This window comes from Dama dama, chromosome 28, assembly GCF_033118175.1.
Source record: "Dama dama isolate Ldn47 chromosome 28, ASM3311817v1, whole genome shotgun sequence".
In the NCBI taxonomy this organism is placed as follows: domain Eukaryota; kingdom Metazoa; phylum Chordata; class Mammalia; order Artiodactyla; family Cervidae; genus Dama; species Dama dama.
The window spans coordinates 42506029-42531108 of record NC_083708.1 but is presented as its reverse complement, the minus strand read 5'-3'; the positions used below and the strand labels follow the sequence as shown (position 1 = coordinate 42531108).

At 37.0% G+C, this 25080-nt stretch overlaps 1 protein-coding gene across 5 annotated transcripts in view; it reads right to left on the bottom strand.

Annotated features, from left to right (window-relative positions):
• The window catches only part of ATG5 (autophagy related 5), a 116136-nt gene that overhangs the window by 30676 nt on the left and 60380 nt on the right, over positions 1-25080 (bottom strand). For all 5 annotated transcript variants that reach the window (XM_061131440.1, XM_061131442.1, XM_061131443.1 and 2 more), the window contains one exon: positions 17596-17690. In XM_061131440.1, coding sequence (XP_060987423.1) covers positions 17596-17690 — 95 coding nt within the window. The remainder of the gene's footprint in view (positions 1-17595; positions 17691-25080) is intronic.

Sequence of the window (25080 nt, the reverse complement as noted above, 5' to 3'; positions counted from 1 at the left end):
AAAGAAAAGAGAGAAAGGAAGCAAAGACTAAAAGGACAGAAGTACCTACTCAAATACATTATTTCTTTCAAATTTTAAATGAGCAGAACAGACTCTTCTCATCCATGTGAAATGTTTCTCTTATCCATGTTTTGAAAAATCTAGACAAAATGTTAAGAATACTACATTGGATTTCTGAGTCTTTAGTTCTAAAGACATGTTATTTCTTAGTATGTTAATCTTCTACATTTCAAATGTAATAATCATTTACAATGTTTTGAAGACAGATTTACTATGGTGTAACACACGGTTAATGAAGTTCAATAATAAGTAACATTAGTTTGATTTCTCAGAGTTTCGTGCCCGTGAACTCAGCCACACATCTAATATACAAATCATTCCTCAGTGAATTCAACAGTCATTTGAAATCCTCACCTTGCTAATTCATACAATTTCACAACTAGTATAATTTTAATTAATTTATGTCATGTACATAACTGTGTCACAACACAGCAGACAGGTGACTTTCATGAAAAGATCACACCCAACGTAGACACATGGTCTACTCATATACAGTTTCCAAATGTAGACCCAATTCTGTGGAACCTAACTGTGATCAAGACTCGTCATTCCACCGATAGAGACCTCTCACTACCCACTACATGCTCCAAGCAACACACTCAAACAGTAGCTCTTTGAACCAGCACTGACATTCCTTTACCTTTATAGGGTTTTTTCTGAAACAGACCTTTGAGAGATACATCTTGAGACAAGATATATTCTGTAAAATGCTCCCAAGGCATCAAAAGACAATGTAATTGACTGTTTATATCAGACTATATTTCTTAACTGAGAATTAACATTTTAATATACACAATCCTCTGCAAAAGCAGCAACTTGCCTAGCTAATGATTTAAGAAATTTCAAATATGTACATATCAAGATCTGCATCTATATGTAATATCAATACAACTGCTGTACACACATCAATATACCTACATAAATCTCTGTATTTATATCATCTGCTTAGTACTTGTCTTATTATAAACAACCTGCAGGACTCATGAAGCAAATATATAACCTCCTGCAAAACCTTGAAAATTAAAAACAAAATTTTAAAAAAAATGGGTATGATCCAATAACTAAGACACAAACTTCATCAAAGAGTAAGACACCAGGATATAAAATGCCAAAACAAAATCTTCCAGGCTCAGGCCAGAAATAATAGGATTATTAGCCTTTGTGTTTTTAAATTGGTTTTTCCTTCTAATATTCCTAAACAATCACACATACATTACCTATTTGAAATTATTAGTAAGTAGTTATGTTAGAAGTATGAGTAATTAGACCAAAAGCAATTCTCATATTTACTCCAAAGAAGGAACCACTACTAAGAATCAAGGCCTAGTAATTCTGTTCTTAACAGACAGGTGTTGTGCCTTTTGGCCTGTTACATGAAAATCATTTATGAGAAGAACAGAAAAAAAAATCAGAAGGTAGTTTTCACTATTGGAATAGATAAGTGATTAAGCAAATTTTCTTACACCATGAAATTGTCAACAGATTAAATGATCACCCTACAGAGCATCATTTCTGGATGGTGGCATTCTCTGAGATGGAAACAGACTGAGAGAAAAAATGTGATAATGACACACAGAGAGACGATTTGGGTCTTGGAAATCTTTTTGAAAAGTAAGGCTGAAGAAATAAACTTTCTTTAGACAGGGACTACAGGGAAGGCAATGGCACCCCACTCCAGTACTCTTGCCTGGAAAATCCCATGGACGGAGGAGCCTGGTAGGCTGCAGTCCATGGGGTCGCAAAGAGTCGGACACAACTGAGCGACTTCACTTTCACTATTCACTTGAATGCATTGGAGAAGGAAATGGCACCCCACTCCAGTACTCCTGCCTGGAGAATCCCAAGGACAGGGGAGCCTGGTGGGCTGCCGTCTACGGGGTCGCACAGAGTCGGACACGACTGAAGCGACTTAGCAGCAGCAGCAGCAGCAGACAGGGACTGAGCTTAGCATCTACCAGGACTTCACTAGGCCAGAAGTAAATCAGGAAACTGAAACCCATGTCAGTTAGAGAAAGATGGGAAGGCTATATAAATCTACTCATTAAAGCAGCTGATGGCCATCCTAAGGTGTAGCTTAACCATGGAATAGGGTGACAATTCTTCCAAGAAACTCAAATATTAACTGTAATATGAGGTGCCTTAATAAACCAAGGAGTAAATAATTTGATAATATTTTCTTAAAAAACTTACACACTAAGATCTTATTTTGTGATATAAATACCACTGAACACTTAGGTATGAAACAGCTCTATTTTCATTTTAGCCAAACTATAATTTTTTATGTCTCTCAGTTAACCTAAGCTTTTTTCACATTGACCAGTTGGAGTCTAATTTATTTTTACCATATCTACTCATATTCTCAGAGTGTTTAAGGAAAGTTGAAATTATGGAAAGGAAAGAATGAGAAAGAAAATACACACCAATAACTGGAAGTAAGGTTAATTCATATATTAGAGTACCATAATAAAATATAAGGATCTTATCACAAGAAAGAATTTTTTTTGCAAAGGGATCTAAAAAAATCATTTTTAGTGAAATAATTAAGACCATTTTATCACAATCTATCTTTTGAAAATAAGATATTTAATATTTCGGTTCTTAAAATTATCCCATAGTACTACATGCTTAAGCAGGAAGATAAAAGTTCATTCCATCCCTAAATTTGAGAATTCATGTTTTAATGTGCTCACTAAAAACTGCTTAATTGGTAATTCGAAAAAGAACATTCTGTAAATAAAAGAGAAAGAAAACCACACAACTTTAACTATCTGTTTCAATCTCTTCACACTAAAGGGAGGATGTCATGTTTTTACTTTCTGTCCATGTATTTTCTCTACCAGAAGAAGAAGAAGAAAAAAAGCAGAAAACAACAGAAAGGGTGGAGTAATAAGAGGTCTGATGTGTGTAAAAACTGGAAAACAGTCTCAAATGGAAAGTTGTGATAGAAAGGAGTAAGAAAATAAAAGTAATGAGCTTAACAAAGTATCAAAGGGACAGTGATGAAGGGTGAGAGCTTTGGAGCCAGACTGCCTGGGTTCAGATCCCAACTCTTCCACTTACTGAGTAAGCGTGGGCAATTTTCAATAATCAATCAATTACTTCATCCACACAAGGGGGACAGTACCAGCATGTGTCCCAGAAGACAGTGATGAGGAATAAATGAATGAATACATGTAAAATAGTATTTCAAATAGTACCTGCACACAAAGGACTCAATAAATGTTAGGTATTGTTATTTGTCTATAGCTTACTTTAATTACCAGCAATGTTTTTTATTCTTGAAAATAGTAAATGAAACAATGACCTAAGTGTAACAAATTAATAAGAAAATGCAGACTTCATTTAATAATAACTAGTAGTGTGCGATACTACTATTAATTTGCATGCTTTAACGTCTCTAACAGTAAATTAGGGACAACATTTGCCATTATATTATCTCTGCTATTGTGGAATTAAAGGACTTCCCTGGTGGCTCAGATGGTAAAGAATCTGCCTGCAATGTAGGATTCGATCCCTGGGTCGGGAGGATCCCCTGAAGAGGGAAATGGCAACCCATTGCAATATTCTTGCCTGGGAAATCCCATGGACAAAGGAGCCTGGCAGGCAACAGCCCATGGGGTCGCAAAAGAGTTGGACACAACTCAGTGACTAAACAAAACAAAAACACAAATGCTTTAAAAACAAAACAGCATATCATCTGCATCAAAAAGTTTCCATTCCTCTGTAAGACAAGTAAAAAAAAAAACCCCACCAAATAAGTTTGTCATTAATAGTTGCTTTCGTTTTTCAAATATCCACTTAAGAAGCAATTTAAGTCGAAAACGATCTCAGAGAGTAGTAGGTAGCTTACTAAGGGCAATCAAAACTTGCTGTGTTGGGCTGCCCCCTACAGGCCTCAACGTATCAATTTCTTTCAAAAGGTATCTAAGGGGGTATCATTGGAATCTTATATTAAAAATATTAATTCTAAACCAAAGCATTATTCATTTATTGATTCTAGTAGGAAAAAGCCTCTGAGAAATATCTATAAAGATACAGAGAGAAATGAAACAATTCCTTGACCTCCAGGAATTCACAGGTTACATCTTACAGAGAAATTGTACACAGACTTTAAGAGATCCATGGTGAAATACTGCAAAGGAGCTTAAGCAATGACTATATTACAAATTCTGTGTGCAGAAAAATAATCAGGCTGGAAATGCAAGACTCCAGTTCTACTTCTGTCTCTGCCATTAAATATCCAATTGAACATTTGGGTAAGAGCTCTGTGCAAGCTATCTGTCGTAGTTCTAAAATTAGGGGGTTAAATGAGATGATTCTTAAGGTTTCTTCCTAATGTACACACTTGCCATAATAAAAAGTAGAAGGGAATGCTTTAAAACAAAATTCAGAGAAAGAGAAAACAATTTATACATGGTATAAAGGATTAGGGCACATATGGAGAAATCAAGGAAGACTTCTTGGGGGAAATGACATTTGAGCTGAATTACGAAGCATTTTGGAAGTAGAGGCTATTCCTAAGAGGAATGAACAGAGCAAGAAAATTTTAAAAACAGGCAAGTTTTGGGGATCAAAGACCTAAATGAAAGAAACAAAACTACAAAACTTTAAAAGGAAATGCACTTTGTATTAGGCAGAGTTTTCTTAGATATGACAATATGAAAGCATAAGGAACAACAACAACAAAAAGACCTGGACTTCATCAGAATGAAAAACTTCTGGGTTCAAAGGACATGACCAAGAAATTAAAAAGACAGTCCAAAGAATGGGAGTAACTATTTATAAAGTAAATCTCTAGTGAAGGTCTAGTATTCAGAATATATAAAATATATTCACAACTCAATATACATATATATATATACACATATTCATAACTCAATAGTGAAAAGGCAACCCAATTTAAAAATAAGCAAAGAAAAGCTATTTCTCCTAAGGAAATATACAAATGGTCAGTAAGTACATGAAAAGATGCTCAGTATCATAAACAGTAGCAGTTTAGTCACTAAGTTGGGTCCGATTCTTGCGACCCCACAGACTGCAGCCTGCCAGGCTTGAATTCTCCAGGCAAGAATACTGGAGTGGGTTGCCTTTTCCTTCTCCAGCTCAGTATCATTAGGGAAATGCAAATCAAAATCATAATGAAATATCCCTTCATATCCACTCAGGATGACTAATCAAAAAGGCATATAACAACAAGTGTTGGCAGAGACATAGAGGAACTGAAATTCTCATTCATGGCTGATAGGAACATGAAATGGTGCAACTGATTTGGAAAACAGTACAGCAGTTCCCCAAGAGGCTCAACATGGAGTTATATGACCCACCACTTCCATTCCTAGGTATACACTCAGGAAAACTGAAAACATATGCCCACTGTCAAAATTTGTACATGAATGTTCATAGAAAATAATAGCCCTAAAGTGGAAACCAGCCAAATATTTATCAACCAATGAATGGATAAACAAAATGTGGTATATCCAGACAAAGGAACGTTAGTCATAAAAAGGAATGAGGTACTACATGCTACAAGATAGATGAAACTTACACCACATGAAAGAAGGCAAACACAAAAAGACACATGTGATATGATTTCATTTATATGTCCACATAGCACATTCACAGAGACAGAAAGTAAACTGGTGGTTGCCAGGGGTCGGGGGAGGAGGAAAGAGAAGTGACTGCTAATGGGTATGGAGTTTCTTTTAGAGGTGATGGGAATGTTAAGAAACTAGACAGTGGTGATGACTGCACAACTCTGTAAAGTGCTAAAACTGTCACTTTAAAAGGGTGAATCTTATGGTCTGTGAATTATATCTCAAAAAAATAACCCATTAGACTATTTGATCATAAAATTTTGTGGTGTGGAACCACAAAAGACCCTGAATAGCCAAAGCAATCTTAAGCTGAACAAAACTGGAGGCATCACACTCCCTGACTTCAAACTGTATTACAGGCCAACAGTAATCAAAACAGTATGGTACTGGCATAAAAAGAGACACACAGAACAAGGGCGTGGAACAGAGAACCCAGAAATAAGCCCTCAGACACGTATATGGTCAACTGGTTTATGACGAAAGATCAAAGAATGTACAATGGGGAAAGGACGGTCTTTTCAATAAATGGTGCTGGGAAAACTGAACAGCCATATCCAAAAGAATGAAACTGGACCACTTTTTTATACCATTCACAAAATTTACTCAAAATAGATTAAAGACTTGGAAGGATGTAAGACCTGAAACCATAAAGCTCTTAGAAGAAAACTGAGCTCATAGATACCAGTAAACGGTAAGAAAAGTGGTAAGCTGCTTGACAGGGTCATGCAAATTACTTCTGTGGATCTGACACCAAAAGCAAAGGCAGCAAAGAGCAAACAGAAAAGATTGTTGGACTCTTATTTTTTTTAATCCCTTAAAACACAAATCAACACCCCCAATTAATTCTTCATTAATTGAACTAACCTATGTCTGCAAAACATTCATCTCATATTCAACTGCTAAAGTCTCAATCATATTCATGTTCTTGCAAACAAGAGTTTCTTTTAGAATATGTGCGCATGTATATACCACATAGAGCTAGATCTGCACTCTAGTCCTTGCTCCACTGCTTACTAGCTTTGTGCCCTTTATCTGGTCATTAAAAGACAATTATATTTGCTCTGTCCACACAAAGGTGCTATGAAGATCAAAGTATTTCACAAAATATAAAGTGCTGCACAAAAATAACTTATTACTATATTTTCATATAGCTCTGTTCTACTTCATTTTTTTTTAATATGCAACTTGTCTTTTATTACCTTTTTTTTTTTTTATTTTTTGGTTTGTGTTTGCAAGGCTCATCTTTTTCTTCCTTTTTTTTTTTCCATTATTTTTATTAGTTGGAAGCTAATTACTTTACAATATTGTAGTGGTTTTTGCCATACAATGACATCAATCAGCCATGGATTTACATGTGTTCCCCATCCCAATCCCCCCTCCCACCTCCCTCTCCATCCCATCCCTCTGGGTCTTCCCAGTGCACCAGCCCTAAGCACCTGTCTCATGCATCCAACCCGGGCTGGTGATCTGTTTCACCCTTGATAGTATACTTGTTTCAATGTTGTTCTCTCTGAACATCGCACCCTCGCCTTCTCCCACAGAGTCTAAAAGTCTGTTCTGTACATCTGTGTCTCTTTTTCTGTTTTGTATATAGGGTTATCGTTACCATCTTTTTAAATTCCATATATATGCGTTAGTATACTGTATTGCTCTGTTCTACTTTAGAGCAACAGTAGAGAATGATAGTTTGTGTGTGTGCATGCTATATCACTTCAGCCATGTTCAACTCCTAGCAACCCTATAGACTGTAGCCTGTCAGGCTCCTCTGTCCATGGGATTCTCCAGGCAAGAATACTGGAGTGGGTTGCCATTTCCTTCTCCAGGGAATCTTCCTGACCCAGGGACCAAACCCATGTCTCTTAGGTCTCCTGCATTGGCAGGCAGGTTCTTTACACCAGTGCCTCCTGGGAAGCTCAATGATAGTTTACTCAACAGAAAATCCAGCCCAGAATTCTACAGTAAAATGTATGGTATGAATGTTACAGTCTAACTGATGATGAGACCAGGGTGACTACCACCTTCATAGATAATGAGAACTTCCTTGGCTTGTTACATACAGTGGGTGTATTTTGCGAGCACCTATCCTGTACGGCACTGCGAGGGGCACAAAGACAAGAGCACAGTACAGAGGCTCGGCTTTGTCTTTGCATTTACTAAAGAAGAAAGTCTCTTCAGCTGTTTAATAAATGCTTAAAATACTCTGTAAAGAAATTAACTTCATAAGCTGTATCTCTACAGAAAGGTGAAAATGAATAATATGCCTTCAACTTGCAGGTTATTTATCATTTTTTAACTGTTATCTTCACTTGGATCAGAAGTGAAGTTACTTTGAGAACTGATCATCCATCCTCTACTTTCCTGTCTTTACATGTGAGACAGAAATCCTGTTTTTAAGCATAGATGTTTCATTGTAGTATGCTACCACCACAGCTAGGGCATGAATTTAGCATTATACCTTGCCCCGAGAATTACTGCTATAAATTCTTTACATGCAAAAATAGCATAATAACAATTATATGTGGAGAGGATTCTGGGAGCATGCAAGCTTAATGCTTCCCTCTCTTCCTTCTATTCCCAAATCTGTCTCCTACCCACAAAATGGTTCTCTGAGCTTACTGGAGAGAGCAGGCAGGCAAGATCTACATGGGGGAACCACAAACCCCTACAGTGTCTCCCCTCTGGGTGGACATGAGCCTAAGGACCAGTGAGTTTACAGATCCCAAAGGCGAAGGGAGAAGCTGGGAGGAAAGGCTGATTACTGCTAGTAACATTGTTATTTAACACAGTCTTGGCAACACAATGCTAACAATGCAATGAAGCAAGAACAAGAAATGGCTGACAAAAATGGTGGGAAGAGGGGTTTTGGTTTTTTTTTTTTCTTTTTTTTTGGTGGATGCCATAAATAAATATCTAGAAATGGAAATGAAATAAAGAAAAACAAAATCTAAAAAACACCTAGAAATAAATTTTAAAGAAAGACAAAGGGCCTACTGGAAAACATAAAACCAAATCTGAATAAGAAAAATGCACTGTGTTCTTATGTGGGAAGATTTAATGACATAAAAAGGTGAATTTTACCAAAATTAAAACAGAAATGTATTTCCACTTATTAACCATGAAAAGACTGGGAAAAAAGGTTAAGTGGTGAATTGCCCCAGCAAATATCAGAACATTAAAATCAAATAAAAATAATACTGCCATAAAAATAAACAAATAAACCAACGGAATGGAAGAGGAAATTCAAAACCAGATCCCTGCAGTCAAGCTATTTTAATGTAAAGCAGAAGTGGCACTTTTATCTAATAGGAAAAGAATAGTTTATATCAGGAATCAATACACTACAGCCTGCAAGCCAGACTGTGCCTCTGTCCTGATTCTGGAGATAGAGATTTAACTGGAACACAGCCATGCCCATCAACTGCACGTTGCCTATGGTTGCTTCCAAGCTACAGGACCGTACAACTGCAACAGACACCATCTGCTCTACAAAGCTGAGAATATTTATTTTCTGATTCTCTAAAGAAAAAAGTTTGGCCACCCTTAGTTTATATAATAAATAAACCCACTACAGCTAGCTATTGCCTGGAAGAAAATAAAGCTGTATGCCTGTATCTCATACAGCACATAAAAATAAGTTCCAGATGAGCTAAAGAGTTACATATTAAAAACCAATCTTATAAGAAAAGCTACGTAAGAAAACTATGTATAACCTGCAGGTGTATGGGGAGGGGCCTTCTTAACAAAGAAAGAAATCCATATATGACTAAGAAAAAGACATATTAATAATTGGGCATATAAAGCATTAAAAACTTTTTTTTTTTTACAGAAAGATACTATAAAAATCAAGACAAATTTTAAAGTTGTGATTATATTTTAGTGTTTGCTAGAAAATGGTTAATATCTATAAAAATAATCTTTTGTAAAATAACAAGATAAATAACCCAAAAGAAAAATAAGCAATGTATTTATTTTGCCCCCAACTCTGTGCTCAAGACCAACAGGCTGTCGTACTTACATCCTCTCTGCCTACAAAAGTCCTCGCATTACTCTTTGCCTACCTAATTCCATCCTCAAAAGACAGGACATTTCATCAAAGTCTCCTCCGCCCTACTAAAACAGATCAAACTCTCCTCAGCGGAACTAGCCTTTATTACACTAAATACCTCTCCTTCGCAGCACCAATCACAGTTGTGATTTAAAATTTGATTGTGCACTTATTTCCTTTATTATTTTATTATAAATCCTTAAAGGGTGAGGTACCATATTAATCACCATTTGTATCCTCTGTGCACAGTACAAGCACGGCATGCAAATACTTGTGAACAAATGAACGAGGTGAATGATTAGAAGAATGAGAAACTTTTTCTTACATGCATCATACTGGCAGATAACACTTATAAATCCACTGCTTCTTGAAAAATAGAAATTATGTGCCTAATTTTTACACTACAACCTAAATATCAGTGCCTGAGGACGTCACAGTCAGTTTGCAAGTCTTTTTCACAGATACCCTCATTAATGACACCTGTTTATGTGCTAGGCTAAATAACATTTTAGTTACATTTCTGAGGCACTTCCTGCCATTAACCTCATCTCTAGAATACTAGTTAATATGAAGCACCTGGATTTCAGGAACACAGACCTGAAATACACACACCAAACCAAACTGTTATGTAAATGACAGAAATGACACATTCTGGTCAATAATGGATCTCCAAACCACTTTTGGTCCTATTTTACTTTTACCACTAAAATTCTCTCATTGGATTACAGTCATTCTGAGCCCACTGATAATCAAATTACAGATAAAAAAGAACTAAAGTTTTCCAACAATCTGCACAAAAGTCAACCTTTAAAAAATACTGATAGAGATTTTCTAGGTTTGGTCAAAGTGGACTTCATGGACTCCACTTTCTGTGATAATTATGTCTTGAAAATTCTGTAAACTTAATTTTTAGGAAGAAAATAATATTTTGTTTGTAAGTCTCACTTAGATCTGAATTTTAGTCTTCACACTTTTTATATGTGTGCCCCTCAGCAAGTCATTTAGAATTCCTCAGCTTCAGCTTCCTCATGTGGGAAATTAGATAAAGATCCCTGCCTCTTAAGACAGTTGTGAGGCCTCCAAAGATGAAATGAACCTCACTCAAGCATACTCACTGTCCTTCTCTTTTTATCCCCTGCTATACAGGAATTCTGTTAGAAATCTACAAAGAAAAAAAGTTTAGTGAAATTATGCCCTTTATTTGTCTTATTAATAAACCTGGATTTCCAGGTTTTATTTAAATTTACTCACTAATTTAAGGTCTCAAATTAGTACAGAGATCTATTAGTATATTAAACAAATGAAAGGTGCAGATTAATCAAAATGCCACATAAGTAAAAGCTACACTTAATCAATGGACTATCCCAACCATACAAATTAAAGAGCTACATATAAGGGAGTCAATAGAAGAAATCTGGTATTATCTTTAGATCATATAATCTAGGAAAACAGCAGATCCCATCTTCCTTTGGTCAAGGCATGTACGAAGACCCAAAAATACAAAATAGGGAAATGGAAAGAGGCAGCAAACAGACAATGGGCAAAAACTGAGACTCCTAAATTTTTATATTCACTTATGCATCTCATGTCTAAAATTTTAATCAAGTTCAAAACCAAACCAGATAGAGGTAAAGCCAACAGCAAAGTTACATAGGTCAATAAAGAGTTCTGATAAAACCCTGAGGCTCTGTCTCCACCTGTTTGAAGAAAATGTGCCACTGTCTTGACTAAGTAAAGAACAGGCAGCAAGCTCTGCCCTAACAGAGTCCCCACCTGGCAACCAGGTTTTGTCAATCAAATTTTGAGAATTCTCTAGCTTCCCACTTTCTATCTAATTATAGAAGTTTATGAAAACCATTCTCTCCCACACGTACACATTCTCTTTCTCTTTCCCTCTCTCTCACATACATTCTAAGTATCATTGTGCTTATGATATAGCAGTAAGAGGTGAGGACGCATCTGATAATTTTCCCCAGAAAAGAATGGTAAATGTGAAAGAGAAGATCGACATTCTGTACATCTGCACTATTATTCTAGCAACAGTAATCCTACAATTCCTACGTTAGGTAATAGTAATACCCACCTTCCCTAAAGGAGCTTCAAGCATTTGCAATCTATAGTTAAATACACATGCTGGAACCGAACCATCCAATAGTGCTGGGAAGTATATATCTCAAATTAGTTTTGCAGCTCCTGTTTTTTTGGAAATGTCTTTAGAATCTCTATTTTATTCAACTAAATTCCACAAATAAGGTATCTTGCTAGGCTCTAGGTATGCCTTATGTTACTATGGAGCTCACGGTACAATAGTCCCAAACAACTATTAATGACTGCTGAATGATTTAATGAATTTTCAAGATGAATCATTTTAAGAAATTATTTTAAAGTCATACAAACAGTGTCATAAAGGAAAGAACTATGTTTATTATAAAACTGATAAATTTGCTCTGTAACCAGGAGTATAAAACATTTTAAAAAGAACGTCACTGATACAATTAGATAAACCTGTAATATGGCTTCTTTAAAGAACAATTCCAATCAGATGTATAAGTTCACTCAGTTACGCCCTTTTCGTTTTGTTGATGAGGAAACGAAGACCCAGCAAGACTGAGTAAGCACCTGTGGACACACAACGAGTCAGTGTCACATCTCCCACAGAGTCTCAGGGGCCTCCCTTCCAGGGCAGTGCTGGAATACAGTGGTGCATACAATGCACTGTTTTTCCCATGCAACCCATCCAACAGTTCTTTTCTACTTGCTCCTACTAGTCTCCAACCATTTCAATTAATTCTAAAAGTGTTTTTTCTTCAGCTATTCTACAGCATTATCCTTATTAAAGGCAGCTAGCTTTTTCAGTTTGGGATTATTTGAACTATAAATTTTTTTTTCAGCTTTAGAATTATGAAATCTTTGGTGCTTTAATACACTAAGATTCAATTAAGTACCTGTGAAGCACTTACAGTGTACATAACAACACTGTGCTAAATCCTACTACACAGAATCAAAAAGGAAAAAAAAAATTTAACCTTGCCTTCGAAGATATCACTAGCATGTTGATGGTATTAATGTATCCAGAGTGCAAGTGAGAGCAAGAACTGGGCAAATCACTGAACCTGTCTTGGTCTAGATAAAGAGTAGTTCTTCACATTGTGTTTTAGAATTCCCATAAATATGTGACACTACAACTACTGACCCTAGGAGACAGAGTCAGGCCACCTGAGTCAACCTCACTTGTCCCCATCCATCCACACCACCCAAGTTCAACCCCAAAGTGGGTTCCTGCATTAAAAAAAAAAGAAAGAAAGAAAGAAGAAAGTCATTCAGAAAACATAAGGACCACTCTTAAAATTCTGTAATAGCCCATTACTGCTTTTAATCTGTATTTTTATCACCAATACCTATGTCTGTGACGGTAAAGACAGAGCCTCTTCCTATGAGATTTATAGACCACATAACACATCCTACCCACTTGAAGTACTATTGCTGCTGTGTTGTGCTTAGTCGCTCAGTTGTGTCCAACTCTTTGCGACCCCATGGACTGTAGCCCGCTAGGCTCCTCTGTTCATGGGGATTCTCCAGGCAAGAATACTGGAATGGGTTGCCATGCCTTTCTCCAGGGGATATTCCCAACCCAGGGATCAAACCCAGGTCTCCCACACATACTTAGTCCATAAAATCTTACTCAATTCTGGCTTTTCTCTGTGGGATAACTAAAGCATATCATTACTGACTCTAGTTCTATAAAACCACTCTGGAAGTTTCTCTTAGGGAATACCTAAGCAATCAGTACCAATTCATGTAATAAGAAACAGTTTTTCTCTTAATACAAACACGCAGACTTCCTGCCGCCTTTTCCCACATTATTTTATGCAAACACGGGAACTGTCCTGTTTGCCCACTGTTGAACGTAACAGGTGCAGAACTGTTCTACCTCTCTTGCGCCATACAGACAACAATGAGACTCTCCCACGCCAGCGGCAACATTGCTTCCTGTCCCTTTCCTTAACAGGTCTCTACAAACCTCTTCCTCTGTTGGGTTAACCTTTACTGATTTATCCCAACCCTCAATTGCCTTGCTCCATCAGTGACTTTCCTTCTTATTTAATAAACAGCATTCTTCCATAAAATAACCTAAAATTTGCCTTCCAATTACTTCACCAATTCTTTATTATACTGTGGATGATCCATGGCTTATGATATACACTGTCTTTAGTTTTCACTAAGTGACACATTAGGAAGCAATTTTACTGAAACTATTATTGTGTTTCTAACTATAGGTGAGGTATAAAGGATATTGCCCTGTCCCCTCTAAATGTGGTCATGTGAGAAATTTCCTTCCTATTGGTACCCAAGAAAAGTTAGTTTTCTCTGATACCCTGGTAAATTTTCATCATATATAAAAATGAAAAAAATTTATATCTCATCACATTTCTTTCCCCCTTGCTCTGGCTACAAAGAAGCTTTGGGTCAAATTTACAAGTCAAGTTCAATAAATTTAAAAATTTTAATATATTTGAAGGTCTCACTTATTCATAGTTTAGATAATTTCATGCTGAGTTTCCATTTTATATCTTCAGTGGCTCTGATTTTAATTCTATTTTGCTTCTGTAAAAAATATATTCTTGAAAATTGCCTCAGATTCTTCATGATATAAGATACGGTATAAATAAATAAGGTATGGCATTTCCAAATCCACTGTGTAATATCTGTGCTTAACAAAGACCAATAAGAATTAAAATTTTATTTTTCTGAAAAAAGGAAGCAGAAGAGTGTCGCTAATTACATTACCTGATTTCATTCCATCAGTCATTTTTCTCATGTTATTTATGTTGTACATATTATTAATCTATGATCTAAACAGTCTATTTGCCATTATCTTCATTAATAATTGAGAAGCAACCTTATTAAAGTCATAAAAACTTTTCATGAAGTATATTGGGATTTTTGGTTTTTACTTGTTTTCAGTTGGATGGTTTACTTTCTTTTTTGAACACACATTTATATGATGGCTCTATAAAAGATTAAAAAATAACTGTAGAAGCAACTGTAAGTAAAGACTATGAGATAGTAAAAATGTCTACAGAGGGAAGTTATGATACAATCTCTTTGAATTTGAATGGAGGTCCTGCTAGATGAGTGTCTATGTCTGTGATACTATTTCTATTAATAGTTTCTATTCTTAACTGCTTTTTCCATGATAGTAGGCAACTTGCTTTCTGGTTACCATTCATTCAATAAAAATTCACTCAGTATTGCTATATAGGAAACATATGGTAGTTTTCAAGTACTCTACAGAAACATGGAGTTTTTTTAACCCCATGAAAGGGTATGGTAATGAGAAGCTACCATTTATTTTGTTGTACAGCACTGAAGACCCATCATCTAAAACAAATACAGTCAATTCTCATCTGCAGTACTCATGTTCTATAAAGTCACTGCAAACACTGAATTAACAAATACTGAACCACTGGAATATAAGTGTTACTGCAAGTCTCTGCTCCTGTGTTCTTCAACTCATCAATACATAATCTTATTTTATGTACATTTCTGAATAAAGACAACATTTCAGCACTATGCCTGGGAATCATTTTTAACATCAAAATTACCAATAAAAAGCACAAAAACGTGTAGAATGTGGCACTAAACAGACTGGGAAGTCACTTGTTTATGGTATGAGAGCACATTTTATGGTTTAAGAAGGCTGAAATGTGCACGTAGGGCATATCAAATTTTTCATCACTCTGCACATGTCCAGGGTAGTACTGTTGAGGAGTGAGACTCTGAGATTACAAATAAATATCAGCAAGCAGGCTAATCTGCCAATACAGAATCTGCAAACAAAAAGGACTGACTATATGAGTGAGGACTGACTATATGAGTCACATACTTCACAGTGCAATCTCAGATGTGATTGCCACCAAAAGAAAGAGATCTAGAAAGTCCTAATAAGTATTATTCGGCTAGTATGTAAACATAAAAGACACTGGACAAGAGTGTTTTAAGAAGTAAGATGTTTAGATGGAGAAACATACCGTGTTCATGAATTGGAAGAATCAATATTGTCAAAACAGCTATTCTACCCAAAGCAATCTATAGATTCAATGCAATCCCTATCAAGCTACCAACGGTATTTTTCACAGAACTAGAACAAATAATTTCTCAATTTGTATGGAAATACAAAAAACCTCAAACAGCCAAAGTAATCTTGAGAAAGAAGAATGGAACTGGAGGAATCAACCTGCCTGACTTCAGACTCTACTACAAAGCCACAGTCATCAAGACAGTATGGTACTGGCACAAAGACAGAAATATAGGTCAATGGAACAGAATAGAAAGCCCAGAGATAAATCCACGAACCTATGGACACTTTATCTTTGACAAAGGAGGCAAGGATATACAATGGAAAAAAGACAACCTCTTTAACAAGTGGTGCTGGGAAAACTGATCAACCACTTGTAAAAAGAATGAAACTAGAACACTTTCTAACACCATACACAAAAATAAACTCAAAATGGATTAAAGATCTAAATGTAAGACCAGAAACTACAAAACTCCTAGAGGAGAACACAGGCAAAACACTCTCCGACATAAATCACAGCAGGATCCTCTATGACCCACCTCCCAGAATATTGGAAATAAAAGCAAAAATAAACAAATGGGACCTAATGAAACTTAAAAGCTTTTGCACAACAAAGGAAACTATAAGCAAGGTGAAAAGACAGCCCTCAGATTGGGAGAAAATAATAGCAAACGAAGCAACAAAGGATTAATCTCAAAAATGTACAAGCAACTCCTGCAGCTCAATTACAGAAAAATAAATGACCCAGTCAAAAAATGGGCCAAAGAACTAAACAGACGTTTCTCCAAAGAAGACATACAGATGGCTAACAAACACATGAAAAGATGCTCAACATCACTCATCATCAGAGAAATGCAAATCAAAACCACAATGAGGTACCATTACACGCCAGTCAGGATGGCTGCTATCCAAAAGTCTACAAGCAATAAATGCTGGAGAGGGTGTGGAGAAAAGGGAACCCTCCTTACACTGTTGGTGGGAATGCAAACTAGTACAGCCACTATGGAGAACAGTGTGGAGATTTCTTAAAAAACTGGAAATAGAACTGCCATATGACCCAGCAATACCACTTCTGGGCATACACACTGAGGAAACCAGATCTGAAAGAGACATGTGCACCCCAATGTTCATCGCAACACTGTTTATAATAGCCAGGACATGGAAGCAACCTAGATGCCCATCGGCAGACGAATGGATAAGGAAGCTGTGGTACATATACACCATGGAATATCACTCAGCCATTAAAAAGAATTCATTTGAATGAGTTCTAATGAGATGGATGAAACTGGAGCCCATTATACAGAGTGAAGTAAGCCAGAAAGATAAAGAACATTACATCATACAAACACATATATATGGAATTTAGAAAGATGGTAATGATAACCCTATATGCAAAACAGAAAAAGAGACACAGATGTACAGAACAGACTTTTGGACTCTATGGGAGAAGGCAAGGGTGGGATGTTTCGAGAGAACAGCATGTATATTATCTATAGTGAAACAGATCACCAGCCCAGGTTGGATGCATGAGACAAGTGCTCAGGCCTGGTGCACTGGGAAGACCCAGAGGGATTCGGTAGAGAGGGAGGTGGGAGGGGGGATCGGGATGGGGAATACATGTAAATCCATGGCTGATTCATGTCAATGTACGACAAGACCCACTGCGGTATTGTAAAGTGATTAGCCTCCAACTAATAAAAATAAATGAAAAAAATATATATATATGTATAAAATGGCAACAAAAATTAAAAAAAAAAAAAGAAGTAAGATGTTCAAGGCTTTCATAAGTTGGTATTGTTAAAGATGTTACTTCCTACCTGGTATATTCTAAAAGGGATATAACGAAATCCATTTTCTTCTGCAGGATATTCCATGAGTTTCCGATTGATGGCCCAAAACTGGTCAAATCTGTCTGTAACGATAAATTATTTATTAAAGGTGTATATTGTAATTTAATATCTCATACGAAGAGATGAAAACTGTTAAACATCCATTCTCATAGAAATTTCTGAAAGGGCATTATTTATATATTATTTCTTCTTAAACTTACCTTTCCATAACTAAACATGAAGCAAGATATAAAATTAATTTTTTCTACATTATTGTTGCTTCTTCTTCCTAGATATTTTTATTAGACATTTTTTCTCATAAGAGAAACCCTAAACAGATTATGACTACTTGGGGTATCATGGCAAAAAACATCAGGGATTGATGAATGTCTTGATTCCCTTGATCTTATTCCTACTGTCTAAACTATAAAAGCACAGCTTCCAGTGACCTAAAGTTTAACCAGAACTTATTTAAGGAAATAAAGTAAAAATGCCAAATACAGTACATGTTAAACAGCAAAACATAAGATTATAGGACAGGCTTTGAAAGAAATGTGAAACTGACACTTGAGAAATAACTGTCAGTTGCACTTTTAATCTCAGACTGATTAAACAATTCCTTTTTAAAATGTCAGGCTTGATTTTTAAAAAACAAACTTTACTGATATATTATTCATACACTATATAAAATTCACTCTTCTGAAATATATAACTGAGTGTTTTTAAATACAATGAGTTGCTAACATGTAATTTCAGAACATTTTCATCATTCCCAAAAGAAACCCATATCCATTAATAATTATCCCCTCCCCTCATCTGCTGGAAATCACTAATCTCTATTCTACTCCAAACATTTCATATAAATGGAGTCATATAATATGTGGTCTTTTTTGTTTCTTCTCTTACTATGTTTTCAAGGTTTATTCATGTTGCAGCATGTATCAGAACTTCATTCATTTTTATGACCAAATTATATTTCGTTGTATGGAGATACCACCTTTTGTTTACCCGTTATCAGTTCGTGGACATTTGTGTTGTTTTCACTTTCTCGCTATTATGAATAATGCTACCATGAATATTCACATAAAAGTTTTTGTGTGGATGCATATTTTCAATTTTCCTGCGTACACTACGTAAGAATGGAATTGCTGAGTTATAAAGTAACTGTTTATGTGCCGCATGGTAACTACGCTTGGAGGAATTACCAAACTGTTTTGGCCACACCATTTTGCATTTCTACCAACAACGTATGAAGGTTCTGATCTGTCCACAAACTTGCCAACAAGTTACTGTTCATCTTCATTACAGTCATTCTAGTGGGTGTGAAGTGGTATCCCCTTATGGTTTTGATTTCCATTTCCCTAATTATGGGCTTTCCAGGTGATTCAGTGGTTAAAAATCCACCTGCCAATGTAGGAGATACAGGTTTGATCCCTGGGCCTGGAAGATCCCCTAAAGAAGGAAACAGCAACCCACTCAAGTATTCTTGCCTGGGAAATCCCATGGACAGAGGAGTCTGACGGGCTACAATTCATGGGGCCCACAAAAAAGTCAGACAGAACTTGGTGACTAAACAACAATAAAGACTAATTATGCTAAGTATACTTTCATTTGTTTACCAGCCATTTACATATTTTCTTTAGAGAAATATCTATCAAATCCTTCATCCTCTTTTTAATTGGGTTATCTCTTTGTTGTAGAATATTATAGTTCTCTATGAATTCTGGATATAAGCCCCTTATCTGGTAAATAATATACAACTATTTTTTCCCATTCTCTGTGTTGTTTTTTCAACACCTTGAACTCACCCAGAATTCTACCTTAAGATATTTTTTATATATAGAAATTCATCTCAGAATTAAGTCTCTTTAAAGTACATGAATACTCCAGAATTTCAGATGAACCTGTATTAAAGCATATTCTCTACTACTAGACTCATCTCAACCCAATTTACTGGATATCTATTCATACTACTTGAGCCATCACAGTTATATGTAAAGAACAAAATTTATTTGTTTCTTCTTATAGCCCTGTCCTAGATGACTGTGACAGCCTCTAGGCCTTCTCTAGTCTCATTTTTAATCCCAATCTGAGGAAAGACTCATACTACAATAGAACTGGTAGCATATGGAATTTAGAACCCAGTCAGTCCAGGGCAATTTCACAGATGACAACTAAGGTCCAGCCTGTTATGAGTTTCGTTAAGAACCAAAACCAGACTCTTGGTCTTCTGATTCAAAGCCCACAACCGTTTCAATAGTTGGAACCACAAAACTGTATCTTAATGGTAAGAGTAGCTCCTTTAACCACAGTCCTTTCATATATGAATCAATCATTCATTCAATATCTTTTAAAAATTATCTTTCTACTATCAAGTATCAAGTAAGAATGTGATAACTAAAGTGATTCTAATGCATTGCTGAAATTTTACTACTGCCTCATCATTAAATCTCTAGCACCTACTACAGTGCATGCATAACATATGCTCTTGAATGAATAACAGAACTAAATACATGACTATTCATTAAAAATTTTTGTATTCTAATCCTAGGCCTCCAACGAAATAGCTAGGTGACTCAGTTCAGTTCAGTCGCTCAGTCATGTCCGACTCGTTGCAACCCCATGGACTGCAACACGCCAGGCCTCTCTGTCCATCACCAACTCCCAGAGTTTACTCAAACTCATGTCCACTGAGTCGGTGATGCCATCCATCTCATCCTCTGTCGTTCCTTTCTCCTCCTGCCTTCAATCTTTCCATGCATAACGGTCTTTTCAAATGAGTCAATTCTTCGCATTAGGTAGCCAAAGTATTGGAGTTTCAGCTTCAGCATCAGTCCTTCCAATGAATATTCAGGACGGATCTCCTTTAGGATGGACTGGTTGGATCTCCTTGCAGTCCAAGGGACTCTCAAGAGTCTTCTCCAACACCACAGTTCAAAAGCATCACCTCTTCAGTGCTCAGCTTTCTTTATAGTCCAACTCTCACATCCATACATGACTACTGGAAAAACCATAGCTTTGACTAGACGGACTTTTGTTGGCAAAGTAATGTCTCTGTTTTTTAATAAACTGTCTAGGTTGGTCATAACTTTTCTTCCAAGGAGCAAGCGTCTTTTAATTTCCTGGCTGCAGTCACCATGTGCAGTGATTTGGGAGCCCAAAAAAATAGTCTGACACTATTCCCACTGTTTCCCATCTATTCGCCATGAAGTGATGGGACCAGATACCATGGTCTTAGTCTTCTGAATGTTGAGCTTTAAGCCAACTTTTTCACTCTCCTCTTTCACTTTTATCAAGAGGCTCTTCAGTTCTTCGCTTTCCGCCATTCGGGTGGTGTCATCTGCATATCTGAGATTATTTCTCCTGGCAATCTTGATTCCACCTTGTGCTTCATCCAGCTTAGCATTTCTCATGATGTACTCTGCACAGAAGTTAAATAAGCAGGGTGACAATATATAGCCTTGACATACTCCTTTTCCTATTTGGAACTAGTCTGTTGTCCCATGTCCAATTCTAACTGTTGCTTCCTGACCTACATACAGATTTCTCAGGAGGCAGGTCAGGTGCTCTGGTATTCCCATCTCTTTCAGAATTGTCCACAGTGTATTGTGATCCACACAGTCAAAGGCTTTGCTATAGTCAATAAAGCAGAAATAGATGTTTTTCTGGAACTCTCTTGCTTTTTCAATGATCCAACGAATGTTGGCAATTTGATCTCTGGTTCCTCCGCCTTTTCTAAATCCAGCTTGAACATCTGGAAGTCCACGGTTCACATACTGTTGAAACCTGGCTTGGAGAATTTTAAGCATTACTTTACTAGCGTGTGAGATGAGTGCAACTGTGTGGTAGTCTGAGCACTGTTTGGCATTGCCTTTTTTTTGGGACTGGGATGAAAACTGACCTTTTCCAGCGAGGTGATTAGAAATAAACCAACTGAAAACTCTGCCATAATTCACTTACAGATGAAATAAAGACAGTCAGACTAAATAGTTCTAATAATTTTTCTAAAAATAAAATTTTGTAATTATTTAAGACAACCTCCTTATTAAAATGAAACATTTAAGAACCACAAGCAAATCTTTATTAATGAAAGATATATACTGTTTCTAATAGAGAGGGGGAAATGAGCTAAAGGAGGGATCCTTAAGCAGGGGAGATTTTGCCTCCCTTGGGTCTGGGGATATTTTTGGATGTCACCAATATATGTGCGTGTTACTAACATCTAGTGGGTGAAGGACACGGATCTGCTAAACATACTATAATGCATAGGACAGCTTCCACAGCCAAGAATTATCTGACTCAAAATGTCAACAGGAGGAAAGCAAACACAAATAAGAAGTACAGAAAAATAGTAAAAAGCACATACCTATATCGCAAAAAAGTAAACTGGAAAAAGAGACATTACTATGCACATTATCAATTTACTGACTCTCAGCTCCAAATCTGGCTTTCAATATATACATGGCATAATGAACACAATTTCTTTAAGTATCTCTAGGTTGGAACCATGGGTCAGGAAGATCCCCTGGAGAAGGGCATGGCAACCCACTCGAGTATTCTTACCTGGAGAACTCCATGAACAGAGGAGCCTGGTGGGCTATAGTCCACGGAGTGGCATAGAGTCGGACATGACCAAGTGACAAACACACACACTACCTTGACAATCACATTAAACTTTCTCAGTAGAGTACTGGAAGGACACTGCAGGAGAAAGTGGCTCCTGCCTGCCTCTGCACACCGCAGTCCCCTAACAGTGCCCTGCTTTCCCCTGCAGGCCCATGTGGGTGCCTGACCTACAGCTTCCCAGAGCTGCCATTCCCTCTGCTTGCCCGTGCCACTTGCTGCTGGTGGCCCACACTCCAGGTTTTCCTGATTTCCCAGCAACTGCAGGCCTGCTCCAGCCTGGCAAAACAGAGACTTTTTCTACTAATCCAATGTGCCGGAATATACCTTCTCCAATGATATCGAAACCCAGTCCTGGGAAGGGGCTCCTGGGAAGTGTGAACTTCCTCTTTAGCCCTAGGGTACCAGGTCTGATTTTCTTATATATCCTGTCACTCTTTTATCAGAGTGTAATAATTCTACATATAAAACAATCTATTCAACCCTTTGTGTGGTTTCTATCTCCTGACTGAACCTAGTCTGATATAACTATGTTTAAAAGGAATAAAGACATAATAAAAGATCTGTATTAATTTATATTAGATTACTTGTCTTATAATATGTTCTTACGTAAGATTAGCATTTCCTCAATAACATCAAAAACATTCTAACCAAAAATAATCTAACTTTTCTAAGTCAAAGTTATTAACAGGAAAGACACAAATAGAAAGAAATTAAAAGAAAATCAGTGCTGAGTTTAAGTGTATAACCAAATGTCTTTCACACTGGGTTTTGTAACAGTAGGATCTCTTCTAACCCCTAGCCAATAATTAAATAAAGTTGGAGCAAGGATGTACTGTTAATTTCCTACATGTTAATGAATCAAGTGCATATTAATTTGTTACCAAGTAGTACTTTGAATACTGGAACTGAGTTATTGCCATGAAAACAGAACCTACAAGTGAAAGAGGCTCGGTGGTCTTCAGCTACTCATGTTTTAAACTGTAAATTTAGGTAAATGTGCATCTATTTCAAGAGTTTTCAAATGAGTTCTAATTCTAAAACAAAACAAACAACTAAGTATTGACAGAAGAAAATTAAAACTAGCAGTCACTTAGCTTATCCAAAGAAAAACGGAAAAGAAGGTAACTTAATACACTTCTCACCCGAGTTATTACGAATATGACTGCTAGGTTGGTTTCTGTATTTTTAATTTAACAATCCTTTAGGATAGCTACCCAATTGACAATCACAAAATTGAAGGCCTGTGCTATAGAAAGTCAATCCACTTTTTTTAAAAGATATTAAAAATAGGATTTCTCAGAACTCTGGTGGCAACCAATTTTTTTTTTCACTCGCTAATGAATTAAGCTTTTATTTTGGTCTTGGAAATTTTTAAAAATCCAGAGAAACAATTTTAAACCAAGATCTTCCTAAGCAGCACAGAAATAAATTGATTAATTTGTGTTCTTCATTCCTTACAGGGAAAAGGCTGCAGAAAAAAGTGGCAATTTTAAAGGATGTATCTGTTTTTCCACTTAAGCTTTATTAAGAACTCAAGGCAAATAACTTTTTAATATTCAAATGGTACAAATAACCTATTTGTTTACAAGATCCCATGGGAGACATGGAGGTCCTCTGAAGGATGGCACCCCAGCCTCCTTTCAGCACTGTGGTATTGCTGGCTTGGACAGAACCATAGGGGAGGGCTGAAATGGCCCCCACATGCATACCATTCCACTTCCTGCAAGTCTGTAATGTCAAAAAGAATAGATTTATAGCACCCTAACTAAGTGTCAGATCTTGACGGCTCATAAAACACAGGCTTTGAGCTTTTCTTGGAAGAGAAAAGCAAATGGCTGAAAATTACTGCTGAAGGGAACCCATTCTTCAGAAAATTATGGATTTATCAACAGTATTATTCAAATCAATACTATAAGCGGCCATGTGATAGATGCAGTGTTTTGACCAGAGGCTTTCAAGTTTTGCAACAGAAAGCATATCCAAGTATAGATCTATCTGAATTAATTTCTTCACGTGTGTGTGTGTGTGTGTGTGTGTTAGTTGCTCAGTCGTATCTGACTCTTTGTGACCCCATGGACTACAGCCCGCCAGGCTCCTCTGTCCACGGGGATTTTCCAGGCAAGAATATTGGAATGGGTTGCCATTCCATTCTCCAGGGGATTTTCCTGACCCAGGGATCAAACTCAGGTCTCCTGCATTGCCAGGTGCATTCTTTACCGTCTGAGCCACCAGGGAAGCCCAGTTCCTTCACACTGTAATATAGTAAACATCTTTGTGAAAAAAAATCAGAGGGCAAAAAAACCCATGTGTGTTAAATGAGTGACCTGTATCCTCAAACTCATTTGTCCTCTGAGTCACACATTAACAGGACAGTCAGGCTGACCAACTGATGGCATCAATGCCTAGATGGATGTGAGTCTGAGCAGGCTCCGGGAGTTGGTGATGGACAGGCAGGCCTGGCGTGCTGCAGTCCACAGGGCTGCAGAGTCAGATATGACTGAGCTATTGAACTGAACTGACAGGCTGATCCAGGGAGGGAGCATCTACACACCGCAGCACGTCCACTGGCGCTCAGATGCTGCTCAACAGAGCCACACCCACACATTTCCATGAGCCTTCTGTTTGAGGCTTTAAGTTACTGAGATATATCTGGCGGGGAGGTCCTAATCAAAACAAAGAAGCCTTGAAAACTTCGAGGACCCCTGAAAATTCATCCTGAAGACAGAAGCAGGCTGGCCTCTGTAATAAGGCTGAGAGGAGAAACAATCCTTAAGGCCAGCACTTAATTCTGTTCATAAACACTCATCTTGGAAGCAGGATTGTACTCTGGGGAATCTGTTGTTGGAG